Raw genomic sequence first — 18,396 nt, 5'->3', positions numbered from 1 at the left:
CTTTGTTTGTGTGTGTGAGTGAGTGTGCCTGTGTGCGTGTGAGTATTTGAATGCACAGAGATCTGTGTGGGTAAGCCTATGTGTGTCTGTATTTCTGTGTCCGTGCGCGAGTGTGTAATGAGTTTTGGTGCTGAGGTAAAGGGGAAAAACAGCAGAGCCTAGCATGTCCCTGCCAGGGGACTGGATCAGGATTGGGGGAGTCTGTCGGAAGTAAATAGACAGCTGAGAAATGGCATCTAAATCACAGTGTTTACGTATGGCTTCGTTGCGCCGCTGATGAGTTTGACATTGATTACCTCTGAGGAAGAACTTTTGTGTGAAGATGTCACACAATGACCTCATCTAACCTGATCATACCGCTATTTGTCATCACGAAACGTTCTGGCACTATGCACACAGATTACCTGTCAAGTTTTCAGCATGCTGCTTTTTAATTGTTTAGTAAAATAAACATGTGCATGATAAACATTTCTCCCCCATTGGGTGGAATTGAATGAGAGGATGGAGTTGACGAGGGACATGGAGTTGCGCTGTTTTTGCAGTTGTGTTTACATGCGACAAGCAGCAGAATGCTAGATGTGCATCTGCCGCATGTTTACATTGGTAAACAACCACCAGCATGCTGACAATCTGACACTTTGCTCTGTGTGCATGGCCCCCCTTCGTGTAAAAGAAAACAAAGAGATTGCCAATTTTACGATTATAAATAATGTACGCATCATTGCACTCTGTATGCTAGAGAAACTGGCCATCCATTGGTACACCTTCATCTATAAAGCAATCATTGGTCAGCTCCCTTTTTACCTTGGTTCATACGTCACTGTCACATCAAGCCCATCTTACAGCCTGCGATCACAGGACTATTTACAACATGCCTCAGTTCCCAGAACATGCACGGAGTTAGGCGAGAAGGGCCTTCATGTTGTCTACTCCCTCTGCCTGGAACGAACTTCAAAAAACACACGCCTGATTTTAAAGCTTGAGTTAGTTTACAGGCATGGAAAATAATTAGATGGAAGAAAGTCTTCTCTCACCAGCCGTCCTATCTTCTAATTCCTCCCATCCCAAGCCTTTTATGTTCTTTTTTTATATTCTTGGTATTTTTGTATCTCGTATGTTAGTTTTTTAATGCTGCCATTTTCAAATCATCACCTTCATTGATATCAAGTGACTACCTGGTAAAATAAAGGTAACATAAACAAATGGCAACATTTTACATGGAATCCAAGGATAGATCTCATAAAATGGATATAAGATTCAATTTTTGTATGAGATGTGTAAGGCTGTGGTTTACAGTATATATGGAACAATATCTAGTAATGTATACGGCAAGTCAAAACCAAACAAGCGTCATGTGGACCTCAGACTTCAGACTCTATGACATGGTCATCTATGACAGTGGTTCTCAAAAAAAAGTCCATGGTTTGTGAATTCAAGTTCCCCCTTTACCCGACCACAACATTTTCTTAGAAAACGAAGAGAAACCCATAGCTTTAATGAATGATAACCCACCTTTTGAAGAATATAAGACAGACAGACACACAGACCCATTTCTTGACAGCTTGCCTCTATGTTTCCTTCATTGTTCCACTGGGGAGTAGCTGGATCACACGCATGTGCCACCTAGTGTTAAAAGTAAGTATTAATTGTATGATCCGGTATGTGTTATATCAAAGTAGTTTTGAAATGTTTACACCGGCCCAACTCTATGTCCCCATGTGTGATTTCATGCATAGCTGTTGTACGGTATATAGCAGCAGCATGTTTATGCATGTGATTGAGTAACATCGATTCCATTTTCTCACTGCTGACACAGTGAACTAATAATATTGATTACGTTGTTAATGCACCGCCAACACAAAGGTCGGTTAGACATTTTAGAGGTTTATTTTAGATTGCTGCTTCTGTGGAAAGCCATTAACTGACTGAGTCAGCAGCGCACCACAAGTTGCAGAGATGTGTTTTGGTAAATAAGTCTTCAGAGAACCAATTTTATTCTTGTAGAGAACAAACTTTAAATGCTGTGGTCAAAAGAATGATGCCCCCCAGTAGTCCTAAATACTGTGGGTTCTAACTAAGCCTTTTGAAATTGTACTTTACCTTAAAGCAATATTTAACTTTATTCTCTCAACATGAGTTCATGAGCAACCAACCCCTGGCATTATAGTTTCCTTGGGAATGTATTCAGGAGCAGAGCTCATGCTCTGTTTCTTCTTCAAGCTTCTTTATTCATTTATAAGTGAATAAAGAAGTGCTAACTTCTTTGCTAACAGGCAAGCTCATAATTATTCAGTCAAACCTCTTTTGGGAGAACACACCGTTGAGCATTACGTAAAGCCTGATTTGTACTTCGTAGTATGACGGTGTCCTGTATAAAAATTGTCGGATATCGGAAAAAAAAGCTCACAGCTTGAGCTTGTGCTTGTAAATCTGCTGTTTTTTGGTATATAAATTAAGCATAAGTGTCATCGTGGGCATAGGGCTGTCACGATTACAAATTACAAAAGTTGACGATTAATTGTCTTTCAAATAATTGCGATTAACGATTTAATTGTGTGTTTGGCATTGAACATTGGAACATATGAAGCCTTTTAGGCTTCGTAATCAAAACTTGCACAGGGCAGATATGAGAAATAACAAAATATGTCAATAAGAAATTATTGACTTATTTAATAATTGTATTCACAAAGTGACGCAAAACTTTTTTCAACATAGAAACGAGTATGGCGATTATACAAAAACAATTGCGATTATCTCAAATAATTGCGATTAGACGATTATGTACTGTAGTAATTGTGACAGGCCTACGCGGACATAAACTCAACCAAAGATTAGTGATGGAAGTGTCAGGCCTCACTCTAGCAAGCTTTTGCCATAAGTTCTCTCCACAAACGGCACCAGGAGGAATAGTTATATCAGAACCCTGTGCATTGGTGAATGTCTTCCCAGGAAACATAGACAAAGAACACATACAAAACAAAAAGCGAGTAAGATTGACAGCACTGAGACTTAACTGGCACCGTTGATGCCAGTATTGGGGAATGCACAGCCCCGTTGGCGTGCTCCTCCAGACTACCAGTGTTAAAGCACAGTGAAATATCACACAACACAGACAGCATCTACTGTACGCCGCTGTTAACGTTAATTTATACACCACCGCACGACCATGTTTCTATGTCACCAGATGTTTTGGCCACTATAGGCTTCTTCCCTGTACTCGAAAAAAGAAAGAAAAGAAAAGTCTCTTTAGCTGTAGCAGTAGCGTACCATTGTTATTTATTGATACCAGCTATTCTCAAAAGACTCTTTTTAGCGCAGACGTGAAAGGTACAGTGGTACTATCTTTGTCTCAACTCTCCTTTTCCCTGCACTCTCGCTCGTTTCTCTCTCTCTCTCTCTCTCTCTCTCTCTCTCTCTCGCTCTCCCCTTCCTATGCTAGCTCGCTCCCTCGGCAGTCTTGTGCAGGCTTTACTAACGAGCTGTGCTTTCCTGCTCATAGGAAAATGATGATGAGACAGCAAAACCGCCACAGAGACAATGCACAGCACAGAGGGAGAGAGAGAGAGAGAGAGAGAGAGAGCGCCAGAGAGAAAGAAAGAGAACATGGTATAGGGGAAGAGAGAGAGAATGAGAGCCATCGCTCTTTCTGTGTTCTGTGTTTTTGCTACATATGCTCATCCCCCTGGGGAGCACTAGATCTCCATGTAGGCCTCTGCACGTTTTCCCTTTGTTGTCATCATTCAACGCCTTTTCCTCTCTGTGTCTTTGTCTCTATGTCTCCGTCTGTCTCCCTCCCTCTCTGTCTCTCCCTCCCTCTCTCTGCCTCATCTCACCCACAGTCTTATTTATTTATTTGTGTCTGGTTTATTGTGTATATCTGCTGAATTGCTGTATCCTTCAGTAATTTAATGAAGGGATTTGGAAAAATTCTAATTCAAAGTCTTTCTCTCACACTGCGTCGTTGATTGTAGTCTGTTTTTTGCTCCTGTGGTGATAAGTTCTCTATCGCGTAGGCGTATAGCTCTTCAAATGGAATATGAATTAATTTACAAAGAAAACATTTTGTCATGGATTTAACTGTTATAAGTGCATTAGTTTTACTTCCCCAAAACAAATGTGCATATAAGAGTTAGATCCATCTTCACCATGAACCTTTGATGCAACTCGCTGGTGCACCTTTCCACTTTTTCCTCCCTTAATCTGATCCTATATAGCCTAATCGTCATGCAAGTTCCTCAGCACTTCATGTATTTCTCTCCTGATAAGCACTGATTTACAGATCCTCTCGGATCCACTCAGTTATAACACATAATGTTAAACAACCAAATAGACCATAATAAAACATGGAACCGAACCCGCATGGTTCTAGACTTTTCTCGTATTTCGGTTCAGGTGGACCTGTGAAGACCTCTAACCCCCCCCCCCCCCCCCCCCGCCCTCCACTCTCTCTCTCTCTCTCTCTCTCTGCTTCACCTCACCCACACTCTTTTCTCTTCACGCTTAGGTTGTTTCATCTCCCCCCAATGCCTCCACCCGTCCTACATTTTAATCCACACATCTATACGTCTCTCTCTACTCTTAACCCATTCAATCCGGAAACGTATCTGTGTCATTTTAGATTTATTTGGCTATTAAAAAATAGCAGATATACAAGCTCATAGCGTGGCACCGAGTGCCGCACTATGAGCTTGTAGATCTGCTATTTTTGAAAAAAACCCTTGTGCAAATCTTTGAATGTATATATTTTCAAGCGAACATTTGTAACTGTCAAATGTCTCAACAAATGTCTTCATTTTTCTGAAAAACTATTGTTGTTATATGAGTGGTGCTCAAACTTTTTCTTGTCAAGGAAATTGTTTTTGGCAGCCATCAAAATATGGTGTTCCAGGGACCCCCCCCCCCCCAGAAGCATTTGAGTTAAAAATGCTGTTTAAAACATATAAATATATTCAAAGATTTGCACAAAAGATTTTTCAAACATACAGTAGCAAATCTACAAGTTTGAGCTTGTAGATCTGCTATTTTTGAATAACCTAAAAATAATGGTTGTAGCTAAAATCTAAAATGACACAGCTGTGTTCCCAGATTTAGTGGGTTAATTGTCTTTTTCTTTCTCCCGCTCACCTTAACCCCTCCCATCATCCATCACTGCCCTGCAACCTTTCCGTCTTGTGCCACTATAAGTGCACTGCTTACACAACACCATACACCTCCTCATCCTCCTCTTTGTCCGTTTGGCCTCCTCACCCCTCACTCTCTCCTTTCATCTACTCTTCTTCTGCTCCTCCTCACCTGTCTTTTCCCCCCTCTTTTTGCTCCCTTCCCCCCTCCCATCTTATACTTTTCCCTCTTCCTCGCCTTCCTTTTCCTCATCCTACTGCCACTGCTTGCCCTGTTTGACTAGTCTGTCCCTTTGTGACCGAGCAAGTGGTGATACAACATTTTGCCTTCATAGTGCGTCTTCTGGTGCTGGAGCGTATTAGCAGCATCAACTCCAGAGAAACGCTAGTTAATTTGTTAATTGTGTTAATTTAACTCAGAGTTACAAATGGAAATGAACACCTGACTGGGTATTTAAGAAATAGGAATATAAATAAAATATAATGTTGCTAGTCTGTCTTGATGTTAGCCCCAGTGACGTAATTATTTGCCAATCTCCACTGACAGTGATGCGGTAAAACGATGTGAATGAAACGAGCGTTGTGGCTGCAGGGGGCATGGAGGCAGACCGCCTACATGGGATGGAGTTGGGTATATATCCCTTCAGTTCTGTTTCGCTGGTACTCTCTCTTTCACATGCGCACGCCACACACACACACACACACACACACACACACACACACACACACACACACACACACACACACACACACACCTCAATGCTCATTGCTCATTGCTCAACCGCACTCCCACACCCCCATGCTCTCCGAGTTTGACGGCTGCCCTTTGATCTTTCTCGCTCTCTCTCCCTGCCTTCCGCTGCCGTATTTCTCAATGAATGGGTCTCTTTCCCGTTCCTGCTTCACCCCGTTTGCATCCATGATTCCCCTCACAGCGTGATTACATATTCACTACATCCTCTCTCTCTCTCTCTCTCTCGCTCTCTCTTTCTCTCGTATCATTCCCCTCCCCACAACTCCACCTATTTCAACTGCACCCCCACCCTTCCCTCCTCTAAATATAGTCTCTTTGAAGCATGGCTCTGTTGTCTCTTCCCGCAACTCTGCGAGACAAAAATCTGTCATCTCACATCTGAACGCCAGGGATAGAGAGAGAGAGAGAGAGAGAGAGAGAGAGAGGGCAAGATAAGATTGATGGCCCAGAAAGAACAGTGGTTAAGAGAATTGGTATTCATCTGCCTCAGCATGTGTGTAATGGCAACCGAATGGAAGAGATCACCAGAGGGAGGGTTTGACTAAAAAGCAAAGGCGAGTGGAGGCTAAAAGATGGAGATAAGAGAACGGTTAGAAAGCTACGGCGCGGAGGATAGAGAGAGAGAGAGAGAGAGAGAGAGAGACAGAGATAGATGGAGAGAGAGAGGTGTTATGACTTTTCTGATCCTCACTTTGTAATTGAATAATAATCTCCCCAGAGACCTGACCTGTTACTGTGTGTGTGTGTGAGTGTGTGTGTGTGTGTGTGTGTGTGTGTGTGTGTGTGTGTGTGTGCGTGTGTGTGTGTGCGTGTGCGCACGTGCGTGTAGTCTGTGTGCACGTGTCTGTACATGTGTGAGCGTGCGTGCGCACACACACCTTACACATCATTCATGCTCGCAGACAGCATGCATGCATGCATTGCTGACAGAAAAAAAGGTATAGGAAAGAATAGAGAAACGGTAGAAGAGAAATGAGAACAGAACAGGGGGGGAGGAAGAGAGAGAGAGAGAGAGAGAGAGAGAGAGTGGTAGGGAGTGAAGGGTGCTCATTCAGCCATAGTACAGCACAATACCTCCACCTACTGTGATAGGTGTGTAACTGCATGTCAATGTGACGCAGGCCCTCACCACTGCAGCTAAGGACACATCCCCTCTCATCATGTCACCTGCAGGAAGCCCTTCTAATGACTTCTACTTGGTATAATTACAGATGGCATCATTTACATAATGAGTATACTTAGCATTATAAACTTTCAACAGCGCAGCATGGGAGCTGAATGCTGAATCACATTGCATCACCTCGGCCTATTTGTGTGGCGCTGAACCGAGAGGGGACTGAAGTGTCTTGTGGAGTGCTACGCTGGTCCACCCCACTGTACCGTGATGTCATTTATCTCACACATCTCACACAGTGTTGGACAAGTGCTCTTCAAGGAGCCTTGGGAGCCAATGGTTCCCGAGCCATGTGACCCATAGGGTAAGGAGCCTATCTCCTGTTTCTGTAGCGCGAGGCGGCTTGATGTACAAGTACACCTCCCTGGACACGACGCTAATATGTTGCAGGGACTTACCCCCACCCTTGATGCTGAGTGCCAAGCAGGGAGGCATTGGGTCCCATTTTTACCCTGACCTCCCAATCTCAGGGCTCTCACAAGGCCCCTGGAGCTGGTCTAGAGGAGACACGTTAGGGGCTGGAAGTGACCGGGACTATACAAGTAGTCCCGCCCCCCCCACACACACACACGCGCACACAGACACACAAGACATGTTTCCATATGCACACTCACAGAGACTCAAGCACCCATCAGAGACAACTCCTGGATGACCTTCTGCACCTGCCCTCTAGCCATCGGCCAGGTTACCCCCACCCCCCCACACACACCTCGCTACCACCCCCCCCCCCCCCCCCCCTCCCCCTGTGGCCAGAGCACACATCGACACACTGACACGAGCTCCTTCCGCCTCGCTGACCCCATGCAGGCAGTCTCCGAGGGGAGGAAAGGCAGGCTATTATTTTCTGCAACATCGCCGGCTTTTTTGCCACAAGGAATAGAGAGAGCGAGGACAATGTGTGTGTTTTATATGCATAGGAGGAGGGAGAGTGGAGTGATAGCTTATCGCCTGGAGAACATGATGACGACAACAACAAAAAAAACAACACAGTGTTTTTCCGTGCAGAGAAAGGTTGTCTATTGCTGTTTACAGGGATTTGTGGTACCTATTCAGTTTATGATACATGTTTTTTCTTTTCTTATGCACTCCTTTTGGCCATTTCTTCTGTCCTCTCTTTATTTCCGTCCTTTTTCTTTTCTTACTTGCCTTGTCTTTCTTTTGGCTTCCATCGGATTCCTTCTGTTACTCACTTCCATTCAATCCAAACTCGGTTGAATTAATCACTTTATTGACACACTAGCTGACAAAGCAACTTAATCATCTCTCTCTCTCTCTCTCTCTCTCTCTCTCTCTCTCTCTCTCTCTCTCTCTCTCTCTCTCTCTCTCTCTCTCTCTCTCTCTCTCTCTCTCTCCAGTCTGCGGAGAGAGGGTTACACGGTGCAGGTCAGCGTCAACGACTACTTGGACATTTACTGCCCGCACTACAATGTCACCCAGCGGGGGTCCCTGGAGCGCACCGTGGCCGAGCAGTACGTCCTGTACATGGTCAGCTACCGCGGCTACCGCACTTGCGACCCCCAGATGGGCTTCAAGCGCTGGGAGTGCAACCGGCCCCACGCGCCCCACGCCCCCATCAAGTTCTCTGAGAAGTTCCAGCGCTACAGCGCCTTCTCCCTGGGCTACGAGTTCAACGTGGACCACGAGTACTACTACATCTGTGAGTGGAGGGTTCTGAAACTGGGGTCCTTAGTTGGTTACTTTAGCCCCTTTTCTCCTAATTTAGTCATTATGCCAATGAAGTCCTCCATACACATTTCTGTGTTACCGCTGCTGTTGTACCCTATACTGGCTCACCTGCCAATGAGGAGACCCCACTGGGCGGGCATAGTGCCTCTGCCCTTGTCCTCCCATTCAACACCCCCCGCTAACAGGCACCGCCTCAACCCATAGGAATACATGCAGTGACAAAGATCACCCTCCCTGCCTGGCTTCCCTTCACCCGAACACGGGCCAATTGTGTTCATAGACAGTAGAACCTCGGCCAAACCGGATGCATTTGAACCCCTAGCGCCTGCGTGGTGGACAGTTACAAGTTCTTATCGCTCTACAAACGAACGACACCTCAGCAAATGACACTATAAACCAGTGATTCTCAGCCTTTATAATTTCAAGGACCCCCTGTTTGATCTACATTAGGTCACAGACGGCCATTTGATATGTATTTATTTTCTATCTCTGGGACTACAATCTACACAATTAAGTCCTCTGTGTTAATTTAACTCTGAGAGTGTATAGGCCTAAATGGAACCAAATGGTCTCGCCAAATGGACCCGTAAGGGCCGATTTGTTTCTTACAGTCAGTCATTTAGCTGGGGACCCACTGGAACCCCCCCCCCCCCCGCCAAGGACCTGTGTGGGTCTCCGGTCCTGAGATAATATGAGATAATCCTGTCACCTCATGCTACACTGCAAGCAACAATGTATCACTATGATGGGAGGTACGGTAGCATGGTGACAGTGGTAATGAGCAAGCCTCAGGCTCGAGCACTTTGTGATCCATTGATCATCGAGCGTAATGAGGAACCCATGTTTGTCCTCTGTCGTCTGAATAATATCGATGACACGTGGATCTCACTGCCGGAATGTGGAAAGTTCAACCAAGGACAGCTGAATGAGATGCGGTAAAAGTTTATGGTTTAGACTAGAGTAATTGGCTGTTAAAGTACTGTAAGAGATATTTTCTTGTTAAAGTCATTGTTAAATAGCTCTATATTCTGTATACTGTATATAGTAATCATTGCTAGAGTTTGTTCGGTAACAGGGGTCTGTCTCCCCGTCTCTCCAGCTCTTTTGTAAACAGAAAATACATTTCATCCAATTAGGAGAGAGATCTCATGCAGGATACAGGATAAACAAGTGAAACTGGAAGTGATAAAATAAATAAGACAAAATTGCAATTGGAATAGTATAACATTGAAGCTGATAAATGGGTACTATTTCTTGATTGGATGAAATTGGTGACCGACTTGGGTTGGACAGATGGTAACACCCCTGTTAACACTTAACCTGCCTGAATTATTTCAGATTTTTTGCAGTTGTCTGCCAGAGATTTTTCATTGAAATTAAAAAAGTACTCAGGAGCCGAGATACAGAATTTTTAAGTTTTAAGTTAACAAGGAAGTGGGTGGGAGTCTAGATCTTCGAAAAATCATATCTCCTTGGTCTTTGGGTCAAATTAAAAAAAAAAAAAGTTTTTTTCTAAAAACGCATTTCTGCGTTATTGTTTTTTTTTAACAAAAAAATATCACCTTTAACCCATTCAATCCGGCAACGCATCTGTGTTGCTATGAGCTTGTAGATCTGCTAATTTTGAAGAAGAATCGTGAAAATGTGTGCAAATCTTTGAATATATATATTTTTAAAGCGAACATTTGTAACTCATATCTTTGCTTCGGGTGGGGGTCCCTGGAACAAAATATTAAAAAATGGGGGGTCCTTAACATGAAAAAAGTTTGAGAACCACTGATATTATAGCAACATGAGTTTTTTTGTTTTGTTTTTTAAATAAAATAGCAGATCTACAAGCTCGTAGCCACGCTATGAGCTTGTAGATCTGCTATTTCTGAATAGCCCAAAGACATCTATGATGACACAGATGCGTTGTGTGGGTCAATGGCCTGTAGATGGCGTGAGGCTGATGCGTGTGTGTCTGCTCTCTGTTCCAGCCACGCCTACCCATCACCATGGCCACAGCTGCCTGAGACTGAGGGTGTACGTTTGCTGCTCCACAGGTGAGGACCGGCACCTGTCTCTCAATCTCTTTCTCTCTGTAACCTCTCACTGTCTTCCCCTCACCTCTGTCCTGATCCCTCTCTGCCTCTCTCTTTACGCATTCCACACACAGATACAGATATATACGTACCTGTAGGCTATATACTGTATCTCTCACAGACCCTTGTCTGCGCAAAAACATGTTAAACTGATAATGAAACATTGTGTTGAGAAAGCCTTACACACGCAGCCACGGACACAAACTGCACGATTGTAACCAAATGTAGATAATCCCCTTATGCAAGGTACTGTTTATTTTTATGTTAGCCTAATCCTTTACGTTCGAATCGTTTTCTGTGACTGCCACATTTATGCAGCTGCTTGTTGTTTATGCATTACGTCCGTTTTATCAGATATCTTCCTATATCATTTTAGGAACGTCAGTCAGTCAGTCAGTCAGTCAATCAGTCAGTCACGCACGCACGGACTCTCTGTCTGTCTTGCTTGGTTCTCCTCAGTGGCTGGAGCAATTGATCTGAATTTTCACACGGGTATTGACCATTAGCATATGCACAAAATAACGACGCCCGTTTTTCACTGTCCCAAATTGTAAGCTGTTTATTAGCGTTTTTATGTAAACACCGGATTCGGAGTTCGGGCTATGGGGTCTATCGTCGCCATGGTTACAGCCGTCGCCATGTTTACAGCCCCGCAAGCTATGGGATGATCAAACTGCGCATGTGTGGAATTACTGTATGCTGCTGAGTGCCGGCCACTGCCACACCGAGAACGCTCCAAACTTATAAAGGACTTTCATTTACGGCCCGTGTCCACACACACACACACACACTGCGTTTTATGAGCGGGAGGGCGCTTTGGATATCATTGTCATAGCACTAGCACTCAGATTCACACGCGCAATGTTCTAATCCAGGTTGTGTTATTAGCATTATCAACAGTATATATATATATATATATATATATATATATACACACACATACATACACAGTAACAGTATAGTATACACAAACACACACACCTTTCCACCCCGCGCTGCCTTGGTGGGTTTTGATGGTTCCTTCAAGGCAATTCTGTGAGAGTGATGGCTTAATGTTCTCTTCTCCGTCTCAGTGCAATTACAGTAATGCCCCCCGCCCCCAAACCTCCGCTCGTGCATGATATGGTCTCGTGGAGCCATTCAAAAGAACCAACGGAGAAAAGGGGACATGGTTAATGCTTTTCATCGCACCTCTCAACGCTCGGCCTATCTTTTGGTACAGCTTATGCCCCATCTCGCTCTCTCTCTCTCTTTGGTCTCTCCCTCAATCTCTCTCTGGTGTCTCTCACTTTCTGCCCCACCCTTCTCCGCTCCTCTCTCTGTCTCTCTGACACACGCTGTACTGCTGTGGTCGTGCCCTGCAGGCCTGTGATCCGAGGCGCGCCACCCCCCCACCCCCTCCCAAGCGCTGAAAGCTCCCCGGCCGTCCACCTCTAACCTTGTCAGTAGCAATACATAGCATTCTTAGGCCAATGTCAGCCCCCCTGTACACATGACCTTTACCCCCCCCCCACCTAATGTCACTGCCCATCTATTGAAATGTCGGCCATGCTTCCATTTGCCCCTGTCTGTGTGCACACATGAGTGTGTATTTGTTTGTATGTGTGTGAGAGAGAGAGAGAGTATGTAAAAGAGAGATTTTAACATCAACTGATGCATGCAAGTCCGTGCTCGCACTCACACACACGCACGCACGCACGCACGCACGCGCGCGTGCGCGCGTGTGTGTGCGTGCGTGTGTGTGTGTGTGTGTGTATGTGTGTGTGTTCATTTGTCCCGTTTACAGACTACAACCTTTGCAAAGAGAGGTCATTTTAACAGCTTGCCATCAAAAAAGCCAATTAATTCCCAGTAAAATCCTCAGTGTTCATTTAACTCAGAGAGTACGTAAAAATGGACCCCAGCGGGGCACTTATGGGTACATTTTTATACAGTGAGATAAATGGACGCTGAGGATTTTACTGTGTGTTCTTTGGGTTTCCGCCTCTGTCCGAACCGATCCCTTCAGAGGCTTTGATACAAATCCACAGCATATGCTTTACATTAGTGCATTTCCACGTAGCAAAGGGACGTTTCCGACTCCTATGCAAATTCCCCATATGCTGTCTCTCCATTCACATGTATAGAGCGTTGTGGATCGGCATTAGTATCTCTCTCTCACACACACACACACACACACACACACACACACACACACACACACACACACACACACACACACACACACACACACACACACACAAATGCAGGCACTTTAGATTTCAATATGTGGGCTCACACATGAGCACACAGTTAAAGTATGAACTGGCAGAGAACAAAACTTCTCTCTATCCATCTCACACACACACACACACACACACACACACACACACACACACACACACACACACACACACACACACACACACACACACACACACACACAGAGACACACAGACAGACAGACAGACAGATTAATTTAACATTTTGCAGAGCACCCTCTTATATCTCTCTGTCATTCATGCACACATACACTTTCAATCTGGCAGAGCGCTGCGTTCACAATGACTCAATAGCTTTCTCCCTCACAAAGACACACACACACACACACACACACACACACACACACACACACACACACACACACACACTTTCATTTATTCATTTACAAACTGGCAGTGCAGAGAGAAAGTAATTCCATGTCTAGACAGTAACAGTACACAGTAAAATCCTTAGTGTCAATTCAACTTCAAAGAGTGTACAAATGGAACCAAATATTTGGTTCCATTCGTACAACCTTCAGAGGAAGGGACAAAGTTTGTCCGCCAAACCACTACCGGATACATGTAGATGGACAGCTTGTATAAAATTGGATAAAAATGCACATTTTATTTCCTCCAGTTTTTTAATGAGGTGTGTACTCTCCGTGTTTCTCTTTTTTGTCCAATTATCCCACTTTCTCGCTCTCCCCTGTCTCCGCTGTCTTTCTCTTTCTCTCCCCCACCTGCCCTGCTCTTTTCCACACACACTCCATTTCTCTCTCTCTCTGTCTTTCTCTCTTCAACCCTTTCCTCGCTCTCTCTGCATTTCTCTCTTTTCCCCACGTTATTTCTCTCCTTCAACTTCCTCTTCGTACCTCACTCTCTCTTTCTCCATTTTCACTGACATCTCTCTCTCTCTCTCTCGTGTGTGTGTGTGTGTGTGTGTGTGTGTGTGTGTGTGTGTGTGTGTGTGTGTGTGTGTGTGTGTGTGTGTGTGTGTGTGTGTGTGTGTGTGTGTGTGTGTGTGTGTGTGTGTGTGTGTGTGTGTGTGTGTGTGTGTGTGTTGCACCTCTCAGTCTCTCAGGCAAATGCTGACTCCAGTCAGAACCCTCCTGACTACACGGTCAGACCAAACATCAAAATACATGAAATTGGTGAGTGGTACCACCTCGCTTTTCATCGGACCCACCAGACACATCCATCCAATGACATTCATGTGCATATAATTGTATGTGTGTGTGTACAGTATATATATATATATATATATACATTACATTACATTATATATTACATTATACACACGCTCACCTGTGATGTAATCTCAGTATGTGCAGGAATCACATCACATGCATGCTGTCATGTGTCATGTAATGTCTCAAGAACAGATCCATCGCTGCGCTTGGATCTGTCGGTAGCCGTGTTGACAATCCGTGCACATTGGCGTGGCGTGGGCGTGCCTTCAGATCAGGAAGCAGGCCTCGCTTTACCCAATCAAATGTAGTGGGCGGGATTTACATTTGTGCTGCTCAGTTCCCACTGGAAACAAACCGAAACTCATTTAACAATAGCGTCCTTGGAGCAGACAAAACCACGGAAAGTTAGTAATATTTTAACTTGCTCTTTCATCATAGAAACAAGTGGTCCATGTTCTTTGGAAGAAATTGTGTTAGTGTTCCGTGTAGAAATATTGTTAGTGGGAATGAAAACATAGTCGCACCACCGGAAGTGGAAGGCTGAAGGCAGACCAAAACCCCGGTTTCCCTGAGCACGGGTCCTCCGTTCAGCTTCGCCCAGAGCCAAATGAATAAGTAAAAAACAGCAGAGGGCGCTGTTTTTCCTTTTTATTTGACGATGGGTTCCCAGATTGTGTGTCATGAGACCAAATATTTACTTACATTCTGACTTCAGCATTAATCTAAGAAGATAACAATTCTACCAGTTTAAATAAGATGTATTTAAATACGCTGGGCTTTCACGCTAAGCCGCCTCGCTCCTGACCGTGAAATGGAGTAATAGAATTCCGTAGGTCACCACTCACCACTTGTGATGCAATAAAGGCATATGGTATTTGCGGTATGCTCGGCGCAGTTGTTGTTCTCTTGGCCTTTTCATAAAATGTCATCTCGTGCAAGAAATGTTCATGGGAGGATGACTTTGAAGATACCATGCAAACAGAAGCTACAAATTACAGGGATGGCTGTTTTTCATCTTTCTTGGTATCCATATGCAGATGGGTTCTTTGATAGAACTTCTTTGATAGAATTTCACCTTTTTAGAATAAATCAAAATGCGGCACTATAATGAATACAATTTCAGTTTTGGTAGCACTTCACGCGAACGTCCTACTTCCTTGTATCCCCTTTTTGTTTAGGAATTAATAACATTATGAACCACATTATTTACAGAGGGCCATTGGACATTTTGTATTTGCCAAGACAGACATACACATAGATTGCAATTCATTTCATATTTTTCTTTCGTGACGTGAGACACATGCATGTACTGTACGTATAGAGCTGGCCAGTATGTTGCGATGTGCCGTGCTGCACCTCAGCACAGTGTTTCTCTGTGCCCTGATACACCTCAGCACAGTGTTTCTCTGTGCCCTGATACACCTCAGCACAGTGTTTCTCTGTGCCCTGATACACCTCAGCACAGTGTTTCTCTGTGCCCTGATACACCTCAGCACAGTGTTTCTCTGTGCCCTGATACACCTCAGCACAGTGTTTCTCTGTGCCCTGATACACCTCAGCACAGTGTTTCTCTGTGCCCTGATACACCTCAGCACAGTGTTTCTCTGTGCCCTGATACACCTCAGCACAGTGTTTCTCTGTGCCCTGATACACCTCAGCACAGTGTTTCTCTGTGCCCTGATACACCTCAGCACAGTGTTTCTCTGTGCCCTGATACACCTCAGCACAGTGTTTCTCTGTGCCCTGATACACCTCAGCACAGTGTTTCTCTGTGCCCTGATACACCTCAGCACAGTGTTTCTCTGTGCCCTGATACACCTCAGCACAGTGTTTCTCTGTGCCCTGATGCACCTCAGCACAGTGTTTCTCTGTGCCCTGATACACCTCAGCACAGTGTTTCTCTGTGCCCTGATACACCTCAGCACAGTGTTTCTCTGTGCCCTGATACACCTCAGCACAGTGTTTCTCTGTGCCCTGATACACCTCAGCACAGTGTTTCTCTGTGCCCTGATACACCTCAGCACAGTGTTTCTCTGTGCCCTGATACACCTCAGCACAGTGTTTCTCTGTGCCCTGATGCACCTCAGCACAGTGTTTCTCTGTGCCCTGATGCACCTCAGCACAGTGTTTCTCTGTGCCCTGATACACCTCAGCACAGTGTTTCTCTGTGCCCTGATACACCTCAGCACAGTGTTTCTCTGTGCCCTGATACACCTCAGCACAGTGTTTCTCTGTGCCCTGATACACCTCAGCACAGTGTTTCTCTGTGCCCTGATACACCTCAGCACAGTGTTTCTCTGTGCCCTGATACACCTCAGCACAGTGTTTCTCTGTGCCCTGATGCACCTCAGCACAGTGTTTCTCTGTGCCCTGATGCACCTCAGCACAGTGTTTCTCTGTGCCCTGATACACCTCAGCACAGTGTTTCTCTGTGCCCTGATACACCTCAGCACAGTGTTTCTCTGTGCCCTGATGCACCTCAGCACAGTGTTTCTCTGTGCCCTGATGCACCTCAGCACAGTGTTTCTCTGTGCCCTGATGCACCTCAGCACAGTGTTTCTCTGTGCCCTGATGCACCTCAGCACAGTGTTTCTCTGTGCCCTGATGCACCTCAGCACAGTGTTTCTCTGTGCCCTGATGCACCTCAGCACAGTGTTTCTCTGTGCCCTGATGCACCTCAGCACAGTGTTTCTCTGTGCCCTGATACACCTCAGCACAGTGTTTCTCTGTGCCCTGATGCACCTCAGCACAGTGTTTCTCTGTGCCCTGATACACCTCAGCACAGTGTTTCTCTGTGCCCTGATGCACCTCAGCACAGTGTTTCTCTGTGCCCTGATGCACCTCAGCACAGTGTTTCTCTGTGCCCTGATACACCTCAGCACAGTGTTTCTCTGTGCCCTGATGCACCTCAGCACAGTGTTTCTCTGTGCCCTGATACACCTCAGCACAGTGTTTCTCTGTGCCCTGATACACAGCAAGCCTCAGGGGTTAGTGAGCAGACAACATGTTTGTTTGTGGTGTGTCAATCAGCATGTTCAGGTTTCAGTACCCAGCATTGGCGGGATGACGTGTGGGTCAAATAACCTTTCTGGGTTATTGTGTGGGTGACATAGGCACTCTCCCTCCCTCCCTCCCTCCCTCCCTCCCTCCCTCCCTCCCTCTCTCCCTCGCACACAAGCGGACAAACCCACAACTTGAACTTTATTTTTGGTTTGGTAGTTGGAGTTGGAAGTTTGAATCGAAAATAAATATTTCTTGTGTATAGTTTATAGATTGATTGATTGATTGAATACTTTATTAACAAATAGCAAACAGTACAGCAAGTACAATTACGCAAGCGATGCTAAAAGGATAACACAAAAGCCCTGAGGGCTTGTTTCCATCGTGGTCCTACGTATTCAATTCAATTGTACGCTGTCCATGCCACGGGAGTCTCTCACTCTAGTGAAGTAGTTTGACAGACGCATCCCCTGAGTATCTTCAAGACAAGGCCCATTGCGTCCTTAATCACTGCCCAACACAACAACTCACGATGGCGCAGGCAAGTTAGTTACTCTAAATAACAGGCAGGCAGGAGGGAGCTGATTAGGATGAAAAGACATACTGTTCTTTGCTTCATTTTCAACTCAAATTACAGTACTAACAGTTTGGAAAAAGTTTATCCAAAATCTTTTTTTTATCCAGCCTCTCTTGTGTTCTTCTCACCAGTTTCAAATCAGTTGAAATTTCTGACTTCTGGGAGATGCTAGTCTCAATAAATACTAGCACTCACACATCAAATAGAGAAGTACTGTCTGAATACCAGCGCCCACACTTCAAATAGATTAGTACCGTCTGAATACCAGCACCCACAGATCAAATAGTACCGGTAGTACCGTCTGAATACCAGCACCCACAGATCAAATAGAGTAGTACCGTCTGAATACCAGCACACACTCCAACAGAGTAGTACTGCCTGAATACCAGCACACACTCATCAAACAGAGTAGTAATGCCTGTATACCAGCACACACTCAACAGAGTAGTACCATCTGATTTTTCTTTGAAGTTTGCCAGTTTAGGTGAAACGTATTGTTACATACCATACTCAATAGAATGTGCTTGCAGTTGCAGGTGAAACGTGTAGCTACGAGTAGCAGTAAGTG

General features: G+C 45.0%; 1 protein-coding gene across 2 annotated transcripts in view; it reads left to right on the top strand.

The window, feature by feature from the left end:
- The window catches only part of LOC311062017 (ephrin-A3-like), a 90,209-nt gene that overhangs the window by 60,435 nt on the left and 11,378 nt on the right, over window positions 1–18,396 (top strand). The window contains exons 2-4 of one of the 2 annotated variants that reach the window (XM_084080764.1): window positions 8,404–8,705; window positions 10,714–10,779; window positions 14,135–14,212. In XM_084080764.1, coding sequence (XP_083936890.1) covers window positions 8,404–8,705; window positions 10,714–10,779; window positions 14,135–14,212 — 446 coding nt within the window. The remainder of the gene's footprint in view (window positions 1–8,403; window positions 8,706–10,713; window positions 10,780–14,134; window positions 14,213–18,396) is intronic. The other variant, XM_084080765.1, reaches the window with a different exon arrangement.

This window comes from Gymnoscopelus microlampas (assembly GCF_963454915.1).
Source record: "Gymnoscopelus microlampas genome assembly, chromosome: 15".
Classification (NCBI taxonomy): domain Eukaryota; kingdom Metazoa; phylum Chordata; class Actinopteri; order Myctophiformes; family Myctophidae; genus Gymnoscopelus; species Gymnoscopelus microlampas.
Note: the sequence above shows the minus strand (reverse complement) of the source record. Positions and strands in the feature narration are given on the sequence as shown.